This window comes from Tachypleus tridentatus, chromosome 7 (genome assembly GCF_004210375.1).
Source record: "Tachypleus tridentatus isolate NWPU-2018 chromosome 7, ASM421037v1, whole genome shotgun sequence".
NCBI classification, from domain to species: Eukaryota; Metazoa; Arthropoda; class Merostomata; order Xiphosura; family Limulidae; genus Tachypleus; species Tachypleus tridentatus.
This window is the reverse complement of record NC_134831.1, coordinates 24568429-24585626: the sequence shown is the minus strand read 5'-3', so window position 1 is coordinate 24585626 and position 17198 is coordinate 24568429. Positions and strand designations below refer to the sequence as shown.

Below are 17198 nucleotides of genomic sequence, written 5' to 3'. Positions count from 1 at the left end.
CTCGACATATGCTGCTGCACTTCATTCCACAACTACAGTGGGAGTGCAGACAGATCTCTGTGCCTCCAAGAGAATCATTTTCAAAACAAATGAAAAGCCTTTTGACCTCCGTGGTTAAAAAGGTTGATGAATCGACTTCCACACCCATCTCTGTTCCTCCCATACCTTCCAACAAACCTCAAGATCCACGTCCTTCAGTTTCAAATACAGGCATTTCTTCTGATACATCTTTTTCTCCCACCACAAGAGACAAAACAATTATTCGTTCGCATCCTCAGTCACTGGATTCCCCTTCCAATAACATAAACCTGCCCACCCGACCCAGAGCAGGATCCATGGAGGTTGATAGACCTCCTCCGACTAAAGACAGTAAAGAAAAAAGACGTGGTCGTAAACCGAAGGGTTCTCCAGCCACTTCACATACCAGTTCTTAAAAATGGCCACCTTGATACAATGGAACTGTTGAGGTTTACGTTCTAATCTGGATTATATCAAAATGCTGATTGCTTCCTACCATCCTGTTTGTCTTTCTTTACAAGAAACGTTTCTCTAAACTGCTGATACTGTCTCCATTTGGCAGTTTTCTCTGTACAGAAATGACAGGTTGTGTGATGGTCGAGTACATGGAGGGGTGGCACTGTTGGTTGATCAACACGTGCCCACCCTGTCTTTGTCACTCAACACACCCTTGGAGGCTGTAGCCATCTGTGTTTCCTTGGGTCATACCATCACTGTTTGTTCTCTGTACCTGTCCCCTGGAGAGACATATGATCAATCAGATCTTGATGCTCTCGTTGAACAGTTGCCATCTCCATTTCTAATCCTAGGGATTTTAATGGACATCATCCCCTCTGGGAAGTGCTATTATTGATGGGAGGGGCGATCTGTAGAGCGGATGCTCTCTGATCACAATCTTTCTCTTTTCAATACTGGTTCTTCCACTTACTTTCATGCACCTAGTCAGTCCTTTACCGCTATTGATCTCTCAGTTTGCTCCCCTTCATTATTCTCCCATTTTTCATGGAGGGTTGACAGTAATCCACTAGGCAGTGATCATTTTCCGATCCTTTTGAGAGAGACTGGCCATGGTCGATGCCACCCTACCCGCGTGCCCTGGTGGAAGCTGGATCAGGCAGACTGGTCCACTTTCACTGCTCTCGCAGAACTTGATCCTGCCATCATAAATCAGCCATCAATAGACGACTGTGTAGCAGCGGTAACTGACTGTATTACACATGCAGCTGCTCAGTGTATTCCTAAAACCTTGACACGTTTTCCACGATATCCTCGTCTGTGGTGGAATCCTGCTTGCCACTTAGCACGGAAGGCTCAAAAGCGGGCCTGGGATACTTTTCGTAGATATCCCACACTTTCAAACCGGCTTGCTTTCCAACGGGCTCATGCACATGCTAGGTGGGTAAGATGTCAAAGCCAGAAGGAAATTTGGATTAAGTTCACAACCAGCATATCTTCTACCACCAGTTCCAGGATCATATGGGACAGGATTCGAAAGGTTAATGGGCACTACAATTTTGTCCCCCTCTCGATCTTACTCTCTAATGGTCAGGAGGTGACTGTTTGGAACATCGCTAACACTCTAGGTGAAAGCTTTTGCTGGGTATCTAGCACTTCTGCTTGTTCCTCCACCTTCCTGGCCATCAAGACTCGGGCAGAGCGATCACCTCTTTCCTTTCGAACTGACTGTTTCTTTGACTATAATTGTCGCTTTACCCTGGTGGAACTAAAAATGGCCCTTCATCAGTCTGCCAGTATGTCTGTTGGACCTGATGATATTCATTATGACATGCTGCACCATCTATCTCCTGCTTCTCTTGATGTCCTTCTGATTGTTTTCAACTGGATCTGGCAGGAGAATGTTTTTCCTGATGCCTGGCACCAGGCTATTATTTTACCTTTCTCTAAGCCAGGGAAAGATCCCAAGATTCCTTCAAACTACCATCCAATTGCTTTGACGAGCTGTCTCTGTAAAACATTAGAAAGGATGGTTAATGCTCGTCTTGTTTGGTTCCTTGATTCAAACAACCTCCTCTCGCCCACCCAGTGTGGGTTCCGTCGACAGCACTTCATCACAGACCACCTAATTCGTCTTGAAACATCTATCAGAGAAGCCTTTCTCAACCGCCAACATTTTGTATCAATATTCTTTGACATATACAAGGCTTACAACACAACATGGAGGTATGGCGTTTTGTGAGACCTCCATACATATGGGTTACGTGGCCATCTACCCATGTTTATTAAAATTTTTTTAATGGACAGGAGATTCCAAGTTCGTGTGGGTTCGACACTTTCCCGTTCTTTTGTACAGGAACTTGGAGTCCCTCAAGGCTGTGTATTGAGTGTTACACTCTTCAGTATAAAGATAAATGCCATCACTGAACAACTCCCTCTCACTGTTGCGAATGGGCTGTATGTCGATGACTTTTACATCTCATGTCAGTTGTCAAACATGAGATATATTGAGCGGCAACTACAAACTGCCCTCAATTGTGTAATGAAGTAGACTCTGGCGAACGGCTTTAATTTCTCTCTCTCCAAAACTGTATGCATGCACTTTTGCCGTCGACGGGGTATTCACCCTGATCCTGAACTTCATATTGGTGAAGTTTTGCTGCCAGTGGACTAAGTTTTTGGGGCTTATCTTTGATCGTAAACTGACCTTTATACCACACTTAAAGCAGCTTTGGGTCAAATGCACAAGAGCACTGAACATCCTCCTTGTTCTCTCTTCTACCAGTTGGGGGGCAGATCGCTGTTCAATGTTAAAGGTATATCGTGCTCTTATTAGATCGAAACTTGATTATGGATCAATGGTCTATGGCTCTGCCAGACCCTCGGCCTTAAAGATGCTGGACCCCATTCATCACCAAGGACTTAGACTCTGCACTGGGGCTTTCCGTACCTCTCCAGTTTAAAGTATATACATTGAATCTCATGAACCTTCTCTGCATCTTCGCCGTTTGCAACTATCTTTACAATATACTTCGAAACTTCATTCCTTACCAAAGCATCTCACCTGGAAATGTGTTTTCCTTCCTCGGTGGGCAGTACTTTTTCAGAACAGACGATCTGTCATTGCTCTGTTTGGCCTTCGTGATCCGAAAGCAATTGGATGAATTGGGTCTGTCCTTGGATAACATTGCAGATTCCACAGGTCGCCCATCCCACCATGGCTTATTACAGCCCCCAAATGTGACCTTTCTTTCAGTCACCTAAAAAAGGCAGATAGTCCAGATTGGAAGTACCGTCTTATATTCAATGAATATCTTTCAAACAATCATTCAGTTCCCATTTATACAGATGGTACCAAATCAGGTAATTCAGTGGGCTCTGTTATGGTTTGCTATGGGTCAGTAGTTGCGCGCAGAATCCCTTCTACAGCTTCTATGTTCACTGCTGAACTGTATGCCATATCTCTTGCCCTGGATCATATTGCAGCTGAGCAGTACTCCAACTGCACTATTTATACTGATTCGCTTAGTTCTATACTTGCCTTGGAATCGCTACACGTTAGCTCACATCCTATTCTCGCTGATATTCGAAACCGACTGGCCCATTTCTCATTAGCAGCTACTTCAATCCAGTTTTTCTGGATACCAGGCCATGTTGGTATTCGCGGGAACGAGCTTGCAGACATGGCAGCTAAATATGTCTGCTTCAGCACCATCACTCCTATGCCTATTCTGTACATGGATTATGGTGTTGTCTTCAAGGCTCAGCTCCGTGCCAGCTGGCAGTCCACTTGGAGTGAGCAACGCGACAACAAACTTTTTCAAATCAAACCCAAAATTGGACTTTGGCCATCTAGCTTCCATAAAGTTCGGAAGGAGGAAGTTGTTCTCACTAGGCTACGCATTGGTCACAGTTTTTTTAACTCATCATTTTCTTTTATCTGGAACTGATGCACCAATGTGTAATTTGTGTAACACTCAAATCACTATCAGCCACGTTTTACTTTCTTGCCATCATTACAATTCTCAACGACGGCAATATTTTAAACATATTTTTTCCTAGGGTCAGTCTGTAACATTGGACAGAGTTATTGGTGATGGTGACTTTGTCCACCTTGATAATGTTTTTAATTTTTGAATGGCCATTAATCTTTTTAATCTCATTTAAGTGTTGCATATTTATTCATTACACCTTTTTAATTGTGGTTCCTTTTTTACTGTTTTAATCTCTCTCACTCAATTTGACATTGGACAGTAGCCAGAAGATTAAATAACTTGACACCAGGACTGGAAAGGCCAACTTCAGGTGACTAACGCTACTGTTTGAACTATCCGTTTGAACTACTCGTTAGTCGTCCTGGCGAGTTGTTATTATACTTTTGCTGCATATCATTTCACACTTTTACTACTTTACTTTTTAGTACTGGCCATATTGACTCATAACCCGGAACCAGGACTGGAAAGACGAACTTCAGGTGACTGACGGTGGTTTTTATACTTACCTGTTAGTCTTCCTAGCGGGTTATGATCATTACCATTCTGCTACAGGTAGTCCTTTACAACTTTGTTGACTGGATGTCAACATTGGTTTTTATGCCATTTTCTGTTTTAATTGTTGTTTTGTTTTTATCTTCAATTACTTTTACAAATTTTACTCCATTTAATTGACTTTTATTTTTTTACTGGACATTTGGCTACTCATTATTACGATTTTGCGGAGTGTCTTTTAAAACTTTTATTCTTTTACATTTTGATAATAGCTGCTATGACACATAACCCGGAATCAGGACTGGAAAGGCCAACTTCAGGTGATTGATGGTGGTTCTTGAACTTACCTGTTAGTCTTCCTGGCGGGTTATGATCATTACCATTTTGCTAGAGTAAATATTTTACAACTTTGAAGACTGGATGTCACCATTGGTTTTTACACCATTTTCCATTTTAATTGCTGTTTTGTTTTTACCTTCATTTACTTTTAGAAATTTTACTCCATTTACTTGACTTTATCTTTTTACTGGACATTAGGCTACTCATTGTTACAATTTTGCTATGTATCTTTTAAAACTTTTATTCTTTTACATTTTGATACTGGTTGCTATGACACATAACCCGGAACCAGGACTGGAAAGACCAACTTCAGGTGACTGGCAGTGGTTCTTGAACTTACCTGTTAGTCTTCCTGGCGGGTTATGATCATTACCTTTTTGCTAAAGTAAATACCTTACAACTTCTTATACTCTACCTTTTCTCTTAACATTGTAGACTAGGTGTCAACATTGGTTTTATACTTTTTTGTTTTACCTTCATTTCCATTTATGTCTATTACTACATTTATTATTTTTTTTTATTTTATTTTTTTTACATTTTTACTGAATGTCTGGTGCAGATAGCCTCACTGTTTTGTGCCATAAAACACTAAATCAATCAAACAATCAATCAACCACCATAATGTCTCTGCCTAACATTTCATCATTTGAGAAGACCTATTTATCCATGTCTGTAAGTTTATAACCAACTGAAAGCTCTCTGTTTTCTCTATATAATTCTGTTATTCTTTATATGTTATTTATAAGAAAAAAGCCTTTTATATTATTGGAAGTTTGAAGTGTTATGATCAATGATAATTATTTTGGTTTACATTGACTTGTGAATATGAACAAGGCTTTTGATGAGGGTTAGCAAGTATGGCTCACAAGTCAAAAAAAAAAGAACTAAAGACATCACAAGCTTTTATGAACAGAATGTCACATTACTAAAACGTGAGCCTAACACTAACAGAAAAAAGGATCATAGAAGCTTTATTAATAAAATCAAACTATTCTGCAGTCTCTGTATATCTTTGACTGTTAATTCTAACACATTCCTAAACTTGTGTAAATCGTTTGTATAAAATATTCCATAGTTTTTGTATTTATTCACCTTAGGGTTGTTTTGTTTTGCTTAGCCATAGATAAATAATCTGTAAGATTGACAATTATTGATACTTAAGTGAATAAGTAACTGCCATCAATTCTAGGATTTAATACATTTTTATATTTTAAATGCTGATTTAAATACTCAAAAGTTATATACTGTAAAAGTTTGTGTACTTGACAAACATCACATGAATGATCAAACATCCTATCTATTCTAAAAACAAATTTTACTTAGTGTAAAGGTGTACACTGTATTTAAAGTGACCATTATACTGTCAACATGTTATATCCTACTTCATTGTGTTTTCAAAGCAGGGAAAGTTCTGGGAATTGGGCCTCAAAAGCTTATTTGATATTGATGAGGTTAAAATATGGTTACACCTAAACAGGAATGTTGATTAATTGCTTTATATTTGTCAGATTTCTACTTCAGCCACTAACAATAGAATAAACTTATTAAGTAGGTGTAAAAGACCAGAAGAAACTTTTAGAAGATTTGAAACTTTATTGTCAGTACTAAAAAGGACAGACAGTACTACTCATTTTGATTCTTTTAGCTTCTAAGCCATCTGCTAGCAATAAAGTAACTATAAAAAAGTGAGAAGAGGTGAGAACTATAGACTCTGAACATAAGTACTTTGACATTTTGTGATAAATACTGACATTACATTGTATTTTGTACTTGCAACCTTTATTTTTATTATACTTTTATTACTTACCTACAACCTGGAGAATTAAGTATGATGATACAGTAAAGAAAATAACAGATGACATATAAAGCTTTACTGAAAATGAAAATGTGATTTTTTATGATATTTTTTATTTTTAATTTGTTTTCACTATTTATTAGTCATAAAATGTTAAAAATAGAAACCTACTATGTAAGTTAATGAAATAAAAATGATACAAATCATCTTGGTGTATATGTGCCAAGTAGCTCCTGAATTATGATATTTGATACTATAATGTGGTCTGCACATGCCTCATGTAATCTTCAGACATGGTTTAAAAATCAGTAAAACAGAAATTAGTAAATGTAAAGAGAATTATACGGTTTTGAGAAGTAAGTTATTTAGAATAAACATTTGTGGTTTCTTGTTACAATTTGGACTTATTCTAGAACAAGGGAAAAAGGTAATTTAGATTTCTTTTGTAATTTTTGTGATGGTTATGAGGTCAGTCAAATTGGCCAACACCATATAGAGCTAACATTGAGAGAATAACAGATTAAATATAAGATTTTATTAGAAACAAATGTTTGATAATAATCTAAAAGGTTATAGAGATCATGCAAATGAAACTTGATAATATTCATATAAAGTATTTTTAAAATCAGAATTACTTTGCATGTTGGACTGTCAACATTCTGAAAGAAAGAAATTCACATGGAAATTTTTAATTAAAAATTTATTGTCTCAGCCCAAGAACTGACTCCACATGTTGCATCTATCCTTTCCTGATCCATTAGACCTTCTTCCATATCAATTTATCACAGACAATAGTATTTCATCCAATTATGATCTTTTTTGCTGTGATTTCTGTTCTTCTCACTGTTATGTTCCTCATCTTTCCCTATTCTTCACCCAGTTACCTCTGCTAACACTCTCTTACCTTTCCTCCCCACTAAGAACCGTTGGTAGTAAGTGGATGGTGTAAGTTTTGAAAAAATGGTTACATTATCTAAATGAGGTGCTTGTGTACAATACCTGTGCAGAGGGCACATTGATGTAGAATTGCCCAGGGCATTTAAGTGAGGTATGAAAGATTGAAGCAAGAGATGTTAATGCTTAAATGTGAAAAGTAAAGGTTAAGAAATAGTTGTAAATGTCAGTGGAAGTAAGTATTATTGGAAATACATTTTCAATTTAGGAAAAGCTTAACTTATTTATATATGTATCTTTAGTTATCGCTTTATAATATTTCCTATCTAACCAGAGTTAGTAGTTATTATGCAAGAGTTGTTTTCATGTAAGTAGATTAAAGACTTAACCATTGTACAACAAACATCACTGTTGCAAGTTGTGTAACCAGTGATCACTGGGTCACATCTTCACCATTCATGTGTTATGTACAAGCAGAATGTATGCATACCATTGCCTAAAGTTGCACCAACATAACTATTAAGTTATGTCATTCTAAAGCTCAACAAATTTTAATTAATCCAAAAATAACAATGGCAGTATATTGACTACTTGGATAGTTGGAATAATCGGAAGTGCTAATTTCAAGTAGTTGGTCATTTTTGTGACATTAATATATTTGTATTTGGTGTGGAGTGACTTTATAAGGCAGCAACCTTTCTTTTTCTTTTACATTTTAACTTCATTCAGTTAAGAATTCTGTTCTCAAAAGGAATAGAATTTAGTCAATCATTTGTATTTGAACCTGATGAAATGTTTAAATAATCAGTAAAAAGAAGTTAAAAGTTATATTTTATATTATTTAAATATAAACAAAATGCCATAGATAAAATCAGCAGAGTTTGTAAATGTGAAGCTGTCTTGTTTTTGTTCAGCTAACCACTAATGTTTTGTCATCTAAACCATCAAAAATAAGCCTGTCTGTAAATGGAAAAAAGAAAGAGATCAAAGAAGGATACGATATTATTTTGGAGGACACTGTTCTCTTCCCTGAAGGTGGAGGTCAGGTAAGAAGCAATGTTAAAATTGAAATAATTGTTTCTATAAAAGATTGATGTTATGCTTCTATTTTTCTCACACATGTTAGCAAACCTGTTTTTACTTGCAAACCTTGGCACTTTTTACATTCTAATACAGGAGTTCCCAAACATTTTTGACTGTTGACCCCTTCATGGAATCCTTGACCTTTTATTGACCCCTCCATTCTTTTAAGTAATAAAAATCTACAAGTCACAGTTAATGGAAAAATAACATAATAAAAACATATAAATAATAATAATAATACATTATGATAAACAAACTTTACCTTTTTATTGATCATCTGACATCTTTAATTGGAGGGATGTGGTTGATGATCTTTGAGAAGAGCACTAATATTTGGTTGTAAATTGGTGAGTTTTAGTTTTAACTCACCATGCTCTTCTGTGTTCAGTTTGTTCTTTTGCTTTGTTAGGACTGAATTTAAATGGCTAAAACCAGTTTCAACCATATAGGAATTTGGGAATGCAAGTAAAAGAGTTTACCTCTGCAAAACGTTTTGGATACTTATTGACAACATTTACATCACTCCAGAAGTTGCTGAGGGTCATAATTTTGAACAGTGAATTAGCTTCGAGATCCACAGAAACTTCAATGAATTCATCTTGTAAATTATATTCAGTAATTACCTTTTCTATTTCCAAATCAAATGCGTAACAATCCAGTCAGGTATGTGCATTTTCTCCAAGTCCTCAAAGTGCACTTTAAAGTCTTCACTCAGTTTTTCAAGGTGATTTATGTATATATCCAAGTCTTCATCCTTCAGTTGCTGTAAGTTTGAAAAATACTGAAAGTCTCTTCGTAGTAATGAAGATTTAAAAAGGCCTATTTTGACTTGGAAGCCTAAGAGGATTGTTTGGGTTTGAATAATTGTTACATCTTACAGACATGGAAAGGAATCTACATCTGTAGGAAACTCCACAGTTGAGTCATAAAATTCAACAAGCCTTTGCAAGCAAATGCCTCTTGACAGCCACCTCACTTCAGTATGCAATAGTAATTGGTTCACCAATTCATCATTTTTTTCACATAGTTTAGCAAACAGTTGCAAATTAAGTGGATGTGATTTAATTTTATTTATCCATCTGATGCACACCTTTAGAGTATCATGCAATTCGTCATTGAACTTTTTTGTCACAAGGTGGTGTCTTTGTAATAAACAGTAAATAGTACACACACTAAGAACCTTTTCCTATAGAAAGGTAGCAAATCCTCTGTAACAGCCAACCATCTGTGGCAACTGCAGTTATATTGCTGAATGGAATATTGTGCTTGTTTAAATATTCCTCCAAGCATTAAAAAAATTGTTTCCTCTTTTGCATCACATTTAAGATACCTTGGACAAAAACACATCAATAATTTGTTTTTGAATTTGACCAAAATGCCTCTCATAAGCCATGAGAATGTTTGAAGTACCAAAAGTTGATTCATGAAGTTGGATGGAAAATTTGCAATGCATAAGCTCAGGTGCCAAAGTTTTTTCCACATCCTCAGCCATCTCATCAACACATCTTTGAACTATATTTGCACTTAAAGACAAGCATTTTAAAACAGGACCAAAGTCTTTTTTCATAACAGTTTCAGTCACTTCTTTAATTGATGCTATTATTATCTTCTCTACAACAGTATACAGTTTTCTTTACTTTGCTGTATTGTGAGTAATATTATGATGCCCTTAACCCTCCTTCATTATCAACCTGAGCAGGTGCTTTCGTAAATGACATTAAATTTGGTCGATTTTTATATTTTTCTATCAATGTTCTAAAAACATCAAGATATTTATCTTTCTTATCAGGATGAATTCTTTGAAGGTGATCTTTTATCCTTGCAGGTTTCATAGCATCATTACTAAAACCTGTTTTGCATAGGAGGCACATAGGCTTCGTTTCATTTGTAAGCAAAGGTATGAATCCAAGTTTCAAGTAATCTAGTGAATATTGTCAGCACTTCTTTTAGGATCTGTGGTTACCATTACGGTTAATGGGGTCATGGCTAAAGTTAAATAAATGAACTTTATCAACAGGCTACAAGAAGCACAGATCAGTGTTTTAACATTTTAAATTTAAAGCATAAGCAAAAGTGCAATATATAAAGTAATGGAGATTGTATTTAATTTTTATTGCTATCAAATTATGTGACCATGTGGTACAACATTACACACTTTCCATAGATCTGAAACAAAATTATTTACTTATTTTAAGTACAGTACTTTGATTTTTTTTAACCTTTTAAGAACTGTTTTTTTAATTATGATACCTAATGTTTTTTTTTAAATTAAACAAAATCACACCTCTACTTCCAGATACAGCAAACACCAATAAATAAAATAACCAAGATAAACTGTCATTGGTAATAATCAGGAATGTAAGCCAGAATGAACCTAAAACATACTGAAGAATATGTCATGCTCGCAATGCTTCCTGATTGGCTCAATTAGAACCGTCAATTGGGTGGGCAGAGAGTAAACGACTCTCTTGTCCAGAATCGTAAATGACTCGTGCATTTTTGTACAGTTAATTTACTGCTGGTATTTTATAATGTTATGGTCATTCCACTAATCGTTGGTAAAAGAGTAGCCCCAGAGTTGGCGGTGGGTGGTGATGACTAGCTACCTTCCCTCTAAGTCTTACACAGCAAAATTAGGGACGGCTAGCCAAGATAGCCCTCGAGTAGCTTTGCATGAAATTCAAAAAACAAACAATCAGATGATAATCAATTATCAAATAAAAATTTTAATTGGACTGTTCAAAACTTGCTGCTTAGTTAATTGATTATTTGCCCCCTATAGTCATTATTGTCAATTGAAGAGGTAAAAATTAGTAGGTATAAGCAGATTTTGAGAGTATAATAAATGGTTCAATAACTTGATTTATAAGATACTTGAGGATTTCTGTACACTGTTAAAGAGCAGTGACTTACTAATCAATGCCACTGGCCTGTCTCTAGGATTCAATCTGAGAGTCTATCACTGTGAATGCCTATACTTTTCTTCCTCATTTTTGTGACTTTTTTATGCTTGCTGTTTTCTCTTAAAAATAAAAGTTTATCTGCAACTCTGTTTATATTACTTTGAAACTTTCATAACTTTTTTTCTTGTGAGAACTAGATAGTAAATTTAGAATTGGGTAGCAGTTGTGACAGGTTGGTATACCCAAATTTCCAAGTGCCTAGTGAGAACAGTAATAACATCTACAATGAAGTATGTTTGGGGACCTATAGAAGTGTGGTTTGGTGTTAAAGATTTCTATGCAATTGATAGCACTCTGACTTCTAACAGGTAAGAGTAAAATCTGATTAATTGTGTCATTGCCTCATTAGCAGTATGTCTTTGGCAGGGATTTGTATTTCAGCAAGTTGATGATCCAAGGCAGGTAGCAAATATGTTGAAACAATACTTAGAAGAAATATGTGATGGAACATTACACCATTGGTTAGCATATTCAAAGTATCAATTAAAATATTACCAAGACTGTATGGTAAATTGAGAAAGTCAGATAGAAACCAAACAGCTTGGCTGAACTGTAGGAAATATTACAATAAATTCAAAGTATTATTTCTGGGTCATACTTTGCTAAATTTGTAGTAGCAAAAAACAAGTTATCAGTGTATTGTATAGGTGTAATTCACTTCTCATTTATCATGTAGTGATAATAAATTTACCATTTAGCTGCATTTATTCATTATTTATAACTCTTTGATGCATTTGACCAGTATATTTCCATAATCAAGAGAGAGAGAGAGTAAAATTATAGTTTCTATATTGAAACAAAAAATTTTAATGAGCTGAATTTTTTTATTCTTAGCCAGATGATCATGGTGTTATTGCTAATATCCCAGTTCTGAAAGTGATCAAAAAGAGTGGCCAGGTTGCTCATTTTACAGAAAGTAGCCTTCCAGAAGGTGCTGAAGTTGATGTGGAAGTTGATTGGACAAGAAGATTTGACCATATGCAACAACATTCGGGTATGTATTGCAACTTGCAAAGTTACTACAGAAGTGAAACTTGTAATAAATATTTACTGACTGTGACATTAAATACAATGTAAATGAAAAAATATTTTAAATATGATTTTAGTCACATATTTGAAAGTAATATTAGGATTTATATACTACAGATAGAATGATTGTGAATTAACGTTATGTTTAAACTATATCCGTATGGTTACATGATTTATTTGTCATTAAAATATTTCTTCAAACATGAAGGAGTGCAATGATTAAATGAATAAAGAAACATCACACTTTACCATAACTGTTTTAATAATGAGCTCTGAGTTCCTAAAAACTCTCTTGAGTTAAACTGATCGCTAGGAAAAATTGTTATAAAAATTATTATACTTTACTCTGTCTGCAGGTATTTAATGTGTGAATATTTAAATAGTAACCATATGTATTTTAAGTTTATTTTTATGTTTTGTGAACCTGGCGATGACCAAAGAAGGTCGAAATGTTGTTCGCTCCTGTAAAAAAAAAATTTTTTCAACCCAAACCAACCGTTTTTACATGTATATATTTTAAGTTTGTTTGAAAAACTTAGATAGATAGCTAAAATGAAATTTAGTTTTGTGGAGAAGGAAAAGAAAAAATAAGTGAATATTAAAGTAAATAAGTGAAAAAATATACTTGCAAAATTACTGATATGTCCACAAAATAAATTTCTAACACTGGGGCTTAAATTATAAGAAAGGTCTATATAATTGGGATTTTTGAAGTGCACCATCTATCTTGTTTAACTTTCCATGCTTAGAAACAAAGATAAAATGAGCATATGTGGATACTCAAACATACAATATCCCTCACCTTTACTACCTTCTGCTGTCTGCATCAGAAGTGGTTGCTCAACATAAAAATAACAACAAATTGTGTGAAAGATAATAATTAGAATGCTGTGCATCAGTGAAGAAATAGCAACACTGTCCTGGATTTTTTACACCCGATGGGGGTGGATGATTTTTGCAACCAGTTATGTAGACTGTTCAATTTGCAAATTGGTAATCTCTGATAACCTGAAAGCTGTAAACACAGAGTAATCTTGTTGCCACGATACTTGCATGTGTACTTAGGCCTACTGACTGATACTTACGAACTATCGCTTAGATCGAAAAGCTTAGAAGCATGCCAATATTAAAGATGTACATTTCGGCTACTGAAAAAGCCTACATCTAGGCCTAATTATGTAATTCGATTAGTAAGAACACGAGAATCACAAGAACAAACACAAAATTTGTAGGCCTGTGATGCAATAAAACAATTCAACAGACCAAATTGTAGGGGGGATAATTGTATGCACCATACCCCCCACCTAAAATGAAGGGATGGATGTATACCCCCATCCCCCTCAGGATCTATGCCCCTGCCTGGAAGTTACAATTCCAATATGATGTTTGTACCTAAATTCCAAGATGTTGAAGTACTAATATACTAAGCCCAACATTTTATTGTTGATATAGCATTTGTTCTTCACCCTAACTTCAAAAACAGTTATTTTTCTCCTCCATTGATGCATTATAATTATTATCTTTCTTACAATATTTTTTTTTAATTTTATTTTTGTGAGCTGAGTGACCTTTTCACTTCTGGGTATATACAACAAAAGATGCTAAAGATATGGGATATTATGGGCTTCAGCACCCACATCTGCTCCTCTTATCTATTTTTCTAAGCATGTGAGGTTGACAAAATTGAGGTTAAACTGGACAGATGGTGTACTCTGAAAAGAAACAGGCATATTACGTAATAACTCTCCAAATGATTTGTACCTCAGTGTTGGTTATTTGTTTTGTGACTGCATTTTCTTTTTTTAAAGACAACTATACTTTATTTTGGGTTTCGATATGCTGTGTAAAGTTCACACTATCCTTCACTTTGATGTAATTTGTTAAAAATTATTTGTAGCTCACTTAAATATATGTACATGTGTGTGTGTGTGTGTGTACACCTTTATTGATTAGTATAATCTGAAAATATAAATCTCTAATCCATCAGGTCATAGTCTTAATACAGTGCAATTTGCTGAATAGATTTATGTTAAACAAATTAAATTAAAGATATTACACAAGTTACAACTCAAATTTCCTATAAATATCCAAACCATCCAGGTACCAGGATGTACACTTTCTTTTAGTGTAATGTAAGCCCTTTATTTCTTTTGTAGTATTTAGTTATCTATGTTTTTAGTTGAACTCTATGATAAAAAGAAATTCTTAGGTCTTTTAAATTTGTCATATTTTATTGTAATTTTTACAGGACAACATTTAATCACAGCTGTGGCTGAAGACTTGTTTAATTTTCGCACAACATCATGGAACTTAGGTGAAGTTGTTAGTTACGTTGAGTTGGATACAACAGTGGTCACATTTCAACAACTGAATGAATTAGAATCTGTTCTTAACCACAAAATAAGAGAATGCATTCCTGTGATTGTTCACATGTATCCTCAAGGAGCTCCTGAATTACAACAGGTCAGTAATTCTATTACAATTATTAAATGTAAATTCATTTAGTTCAATTTAAGGAAATGATATCCATTGTAAGAATATTAAGTAAAAAAGTAATTCTTGCAGAATGTAAATCAACTGTGAACATTTGAAATACATATATGCATTTTGAAAACTAACATTACACTTTTTATATGTAATTTAAGCTTTTGAATTCAACATAAAAAGAAAAAAAAGTATTCACAATCTTAGATGATTGATTGATAAATTATTTTTTATAATTATTGCTTGTGAATACCTTATTTGAAAAGTTTCATTTCTATTACTTACTGTGTAAAGTATACAACATTTTATCTTGCAAAATTTTATATATTTACTGGCATATACCCCAACAAAAATGACCAAATACTATCACTCCTACCCCATAGTATACCCTAATCTTCATTTCTTAGCTAACTAAAATAAATAAAAATTTGTAAAATCAAGCTTAAACAATAAAGAGGCAGAAAAGTACAACCAATGCAGTCAAACTTTGGTAAATTCCTTTGTGAGCCAATCAAAATTAAGATCATTCATGAAATAAATTTGTGATTTATTCATAGAAAAATTATTAGAAAAAATAGATTAATAATTTCTAATGTATAGGAAAGCTTGTGCATTTTGGTAACACAAAACTCCAATAATGGCTTTTATCTCATGTTGCTTAATAACAAAAGTATATTCTAGTATTATGTTAGTCTATGTATTGAAAGTATAAAGTTAAATGTTAAGACAACAAAACTGGAAAAATATTTATTTTTTAGAGTCTGTTGATTAAAGAGTTTACTATTTTATAAAAATAGGTTGATATATCAGAAAATAGCTTAATTCAGAATAATTTTAGTTTAAAATTGAATCATTATTTTTTACTTTTATGATAAGTTTATGCATTTGAGTCTAGACTGGATGACCTCAACAATCACTACACTTATAAGGTTGTTTTGGAGCCTGCCCTTCCTCAAGGCCTCCATAACCCATGCCACAAAAATTGTAATAGATAGACAGAAATCTAATTATTCTATCTGGATAAATGCATTTCGGCTTTTATGACTTCACCTGTCTTGTGATGTAACACACTGGCTTTTGTATAGGCTAGATGGATGTTTTCACAGTTTTAGTATAATTTAGTTGTACAGCATTTTTTTTGTGAGTTAGCTCAAATATTCTATAAATGTTAATAAATACAATTTTTTTTTTATAAGTGAGTCACATAATTTATAGGTTTTTTTTAATCTTCTCACTAAATTGTATTTTTATAAAATATGACTTTAGTTGCAGGAAACTGAATGCATAAGGAAATGACTATTTACAAGTGATATATTTTTTGTTCTAATATGTGACTGCATTTGCACTTAATGTTGTAGTCAGGCAAAAATATGTAGTACATTTTTAATTGAAACTGTGAATAGCTCAAGTATGTGTATTATTAGTGGATTTTCAGTTCATTGTTATTTCTGTTTTTTAGGAATTTCTGATCATGTAAAGTCAATAATGCTTATTCAGTATCTGTAAAATGTCGGTGTATCACTTGCATTAGCTTGTCATAATTTGTTATAATAATTTGGCTTTCGTACAAAAGTTGAAAATAAAAAGAAATCTCTTCTTCTAGTGTAAATTTTCATCTTCAATTCCTTTCAAGAGGTTTTATATTAGTTTGGAAATATTTATTTAAAAAATATTACAGGGATGATTAGGAAAGGTAAGGATTGACAAGAAATAGCAACATATTTCAAACCATATCATTTCATAGTATGAACAGTTTTGAACATTATTTTTATCTTAAAAACATTATGAAAGAGATTGTATAAAATGTAGATGCTATTGTCAAAATACATAGGTGAGAACTAGATTAGAACTACCAGAGGACCATGTGGGACCTGTCAGAGTTGTAGAAATAAAAGAAGTGGATTTGAATACTTGCTGTGGCACTCATGTTTCTAACTTAAGTCATTTACAGGTGAGTTTTTTTGAGTACATTTTAAGATTTAAAAAATTACAAGTAAACTTGTGTTAAAGTGATGAAAACTGTAGGGCATTGTTTTTCCTATATCTTTTTGTAATGTTTTTAAACAGATAATAAGAGCATCTGTAATGTAGTTTTCACTAGTAGTTCATAACATGATAAATCATTCATTTTTCACTGCTAGTAAGTAAGTT

At 34.0% G+C, this 17198-nt stretch overlaps 1 protein-coding gene across 4 annotated transcripts in view; it reads left to right on the top strand.

Annotated features, from left to right (window-relative positions):
• LOC143255322 (alanyl-tRNA editing protein Aarsd1-B) overlaps positions 1-17198 on the top strand; it is a 56556-nt gene that overhangs the window by 15882 nt on the left and 23476 nt on the right. For 3 of the 4 annotated variants that reach the window (XM_076510792.1, XM_076510794.1, XM_076510791.1), the window contains exons 2-5: positions 8403-8534; positions 12369-12528; positions 14812-15026; positions 16879-16998. In XM_076510792.1, coding sequence (XP_076366907.1) covers positions 8403-8534; positions 12369-12528; positions 14812-15026; positions 16879-16998 — 627 coding nt within the window. The remainder of the gene's footprint in view (positions 1-8402; positions 8535-12368; positions 12529-14811; positions 15027-16878; positions 16999-17198) is intronic. The other variant, XM_076510793.1, reaches the window with a different exon arrangement.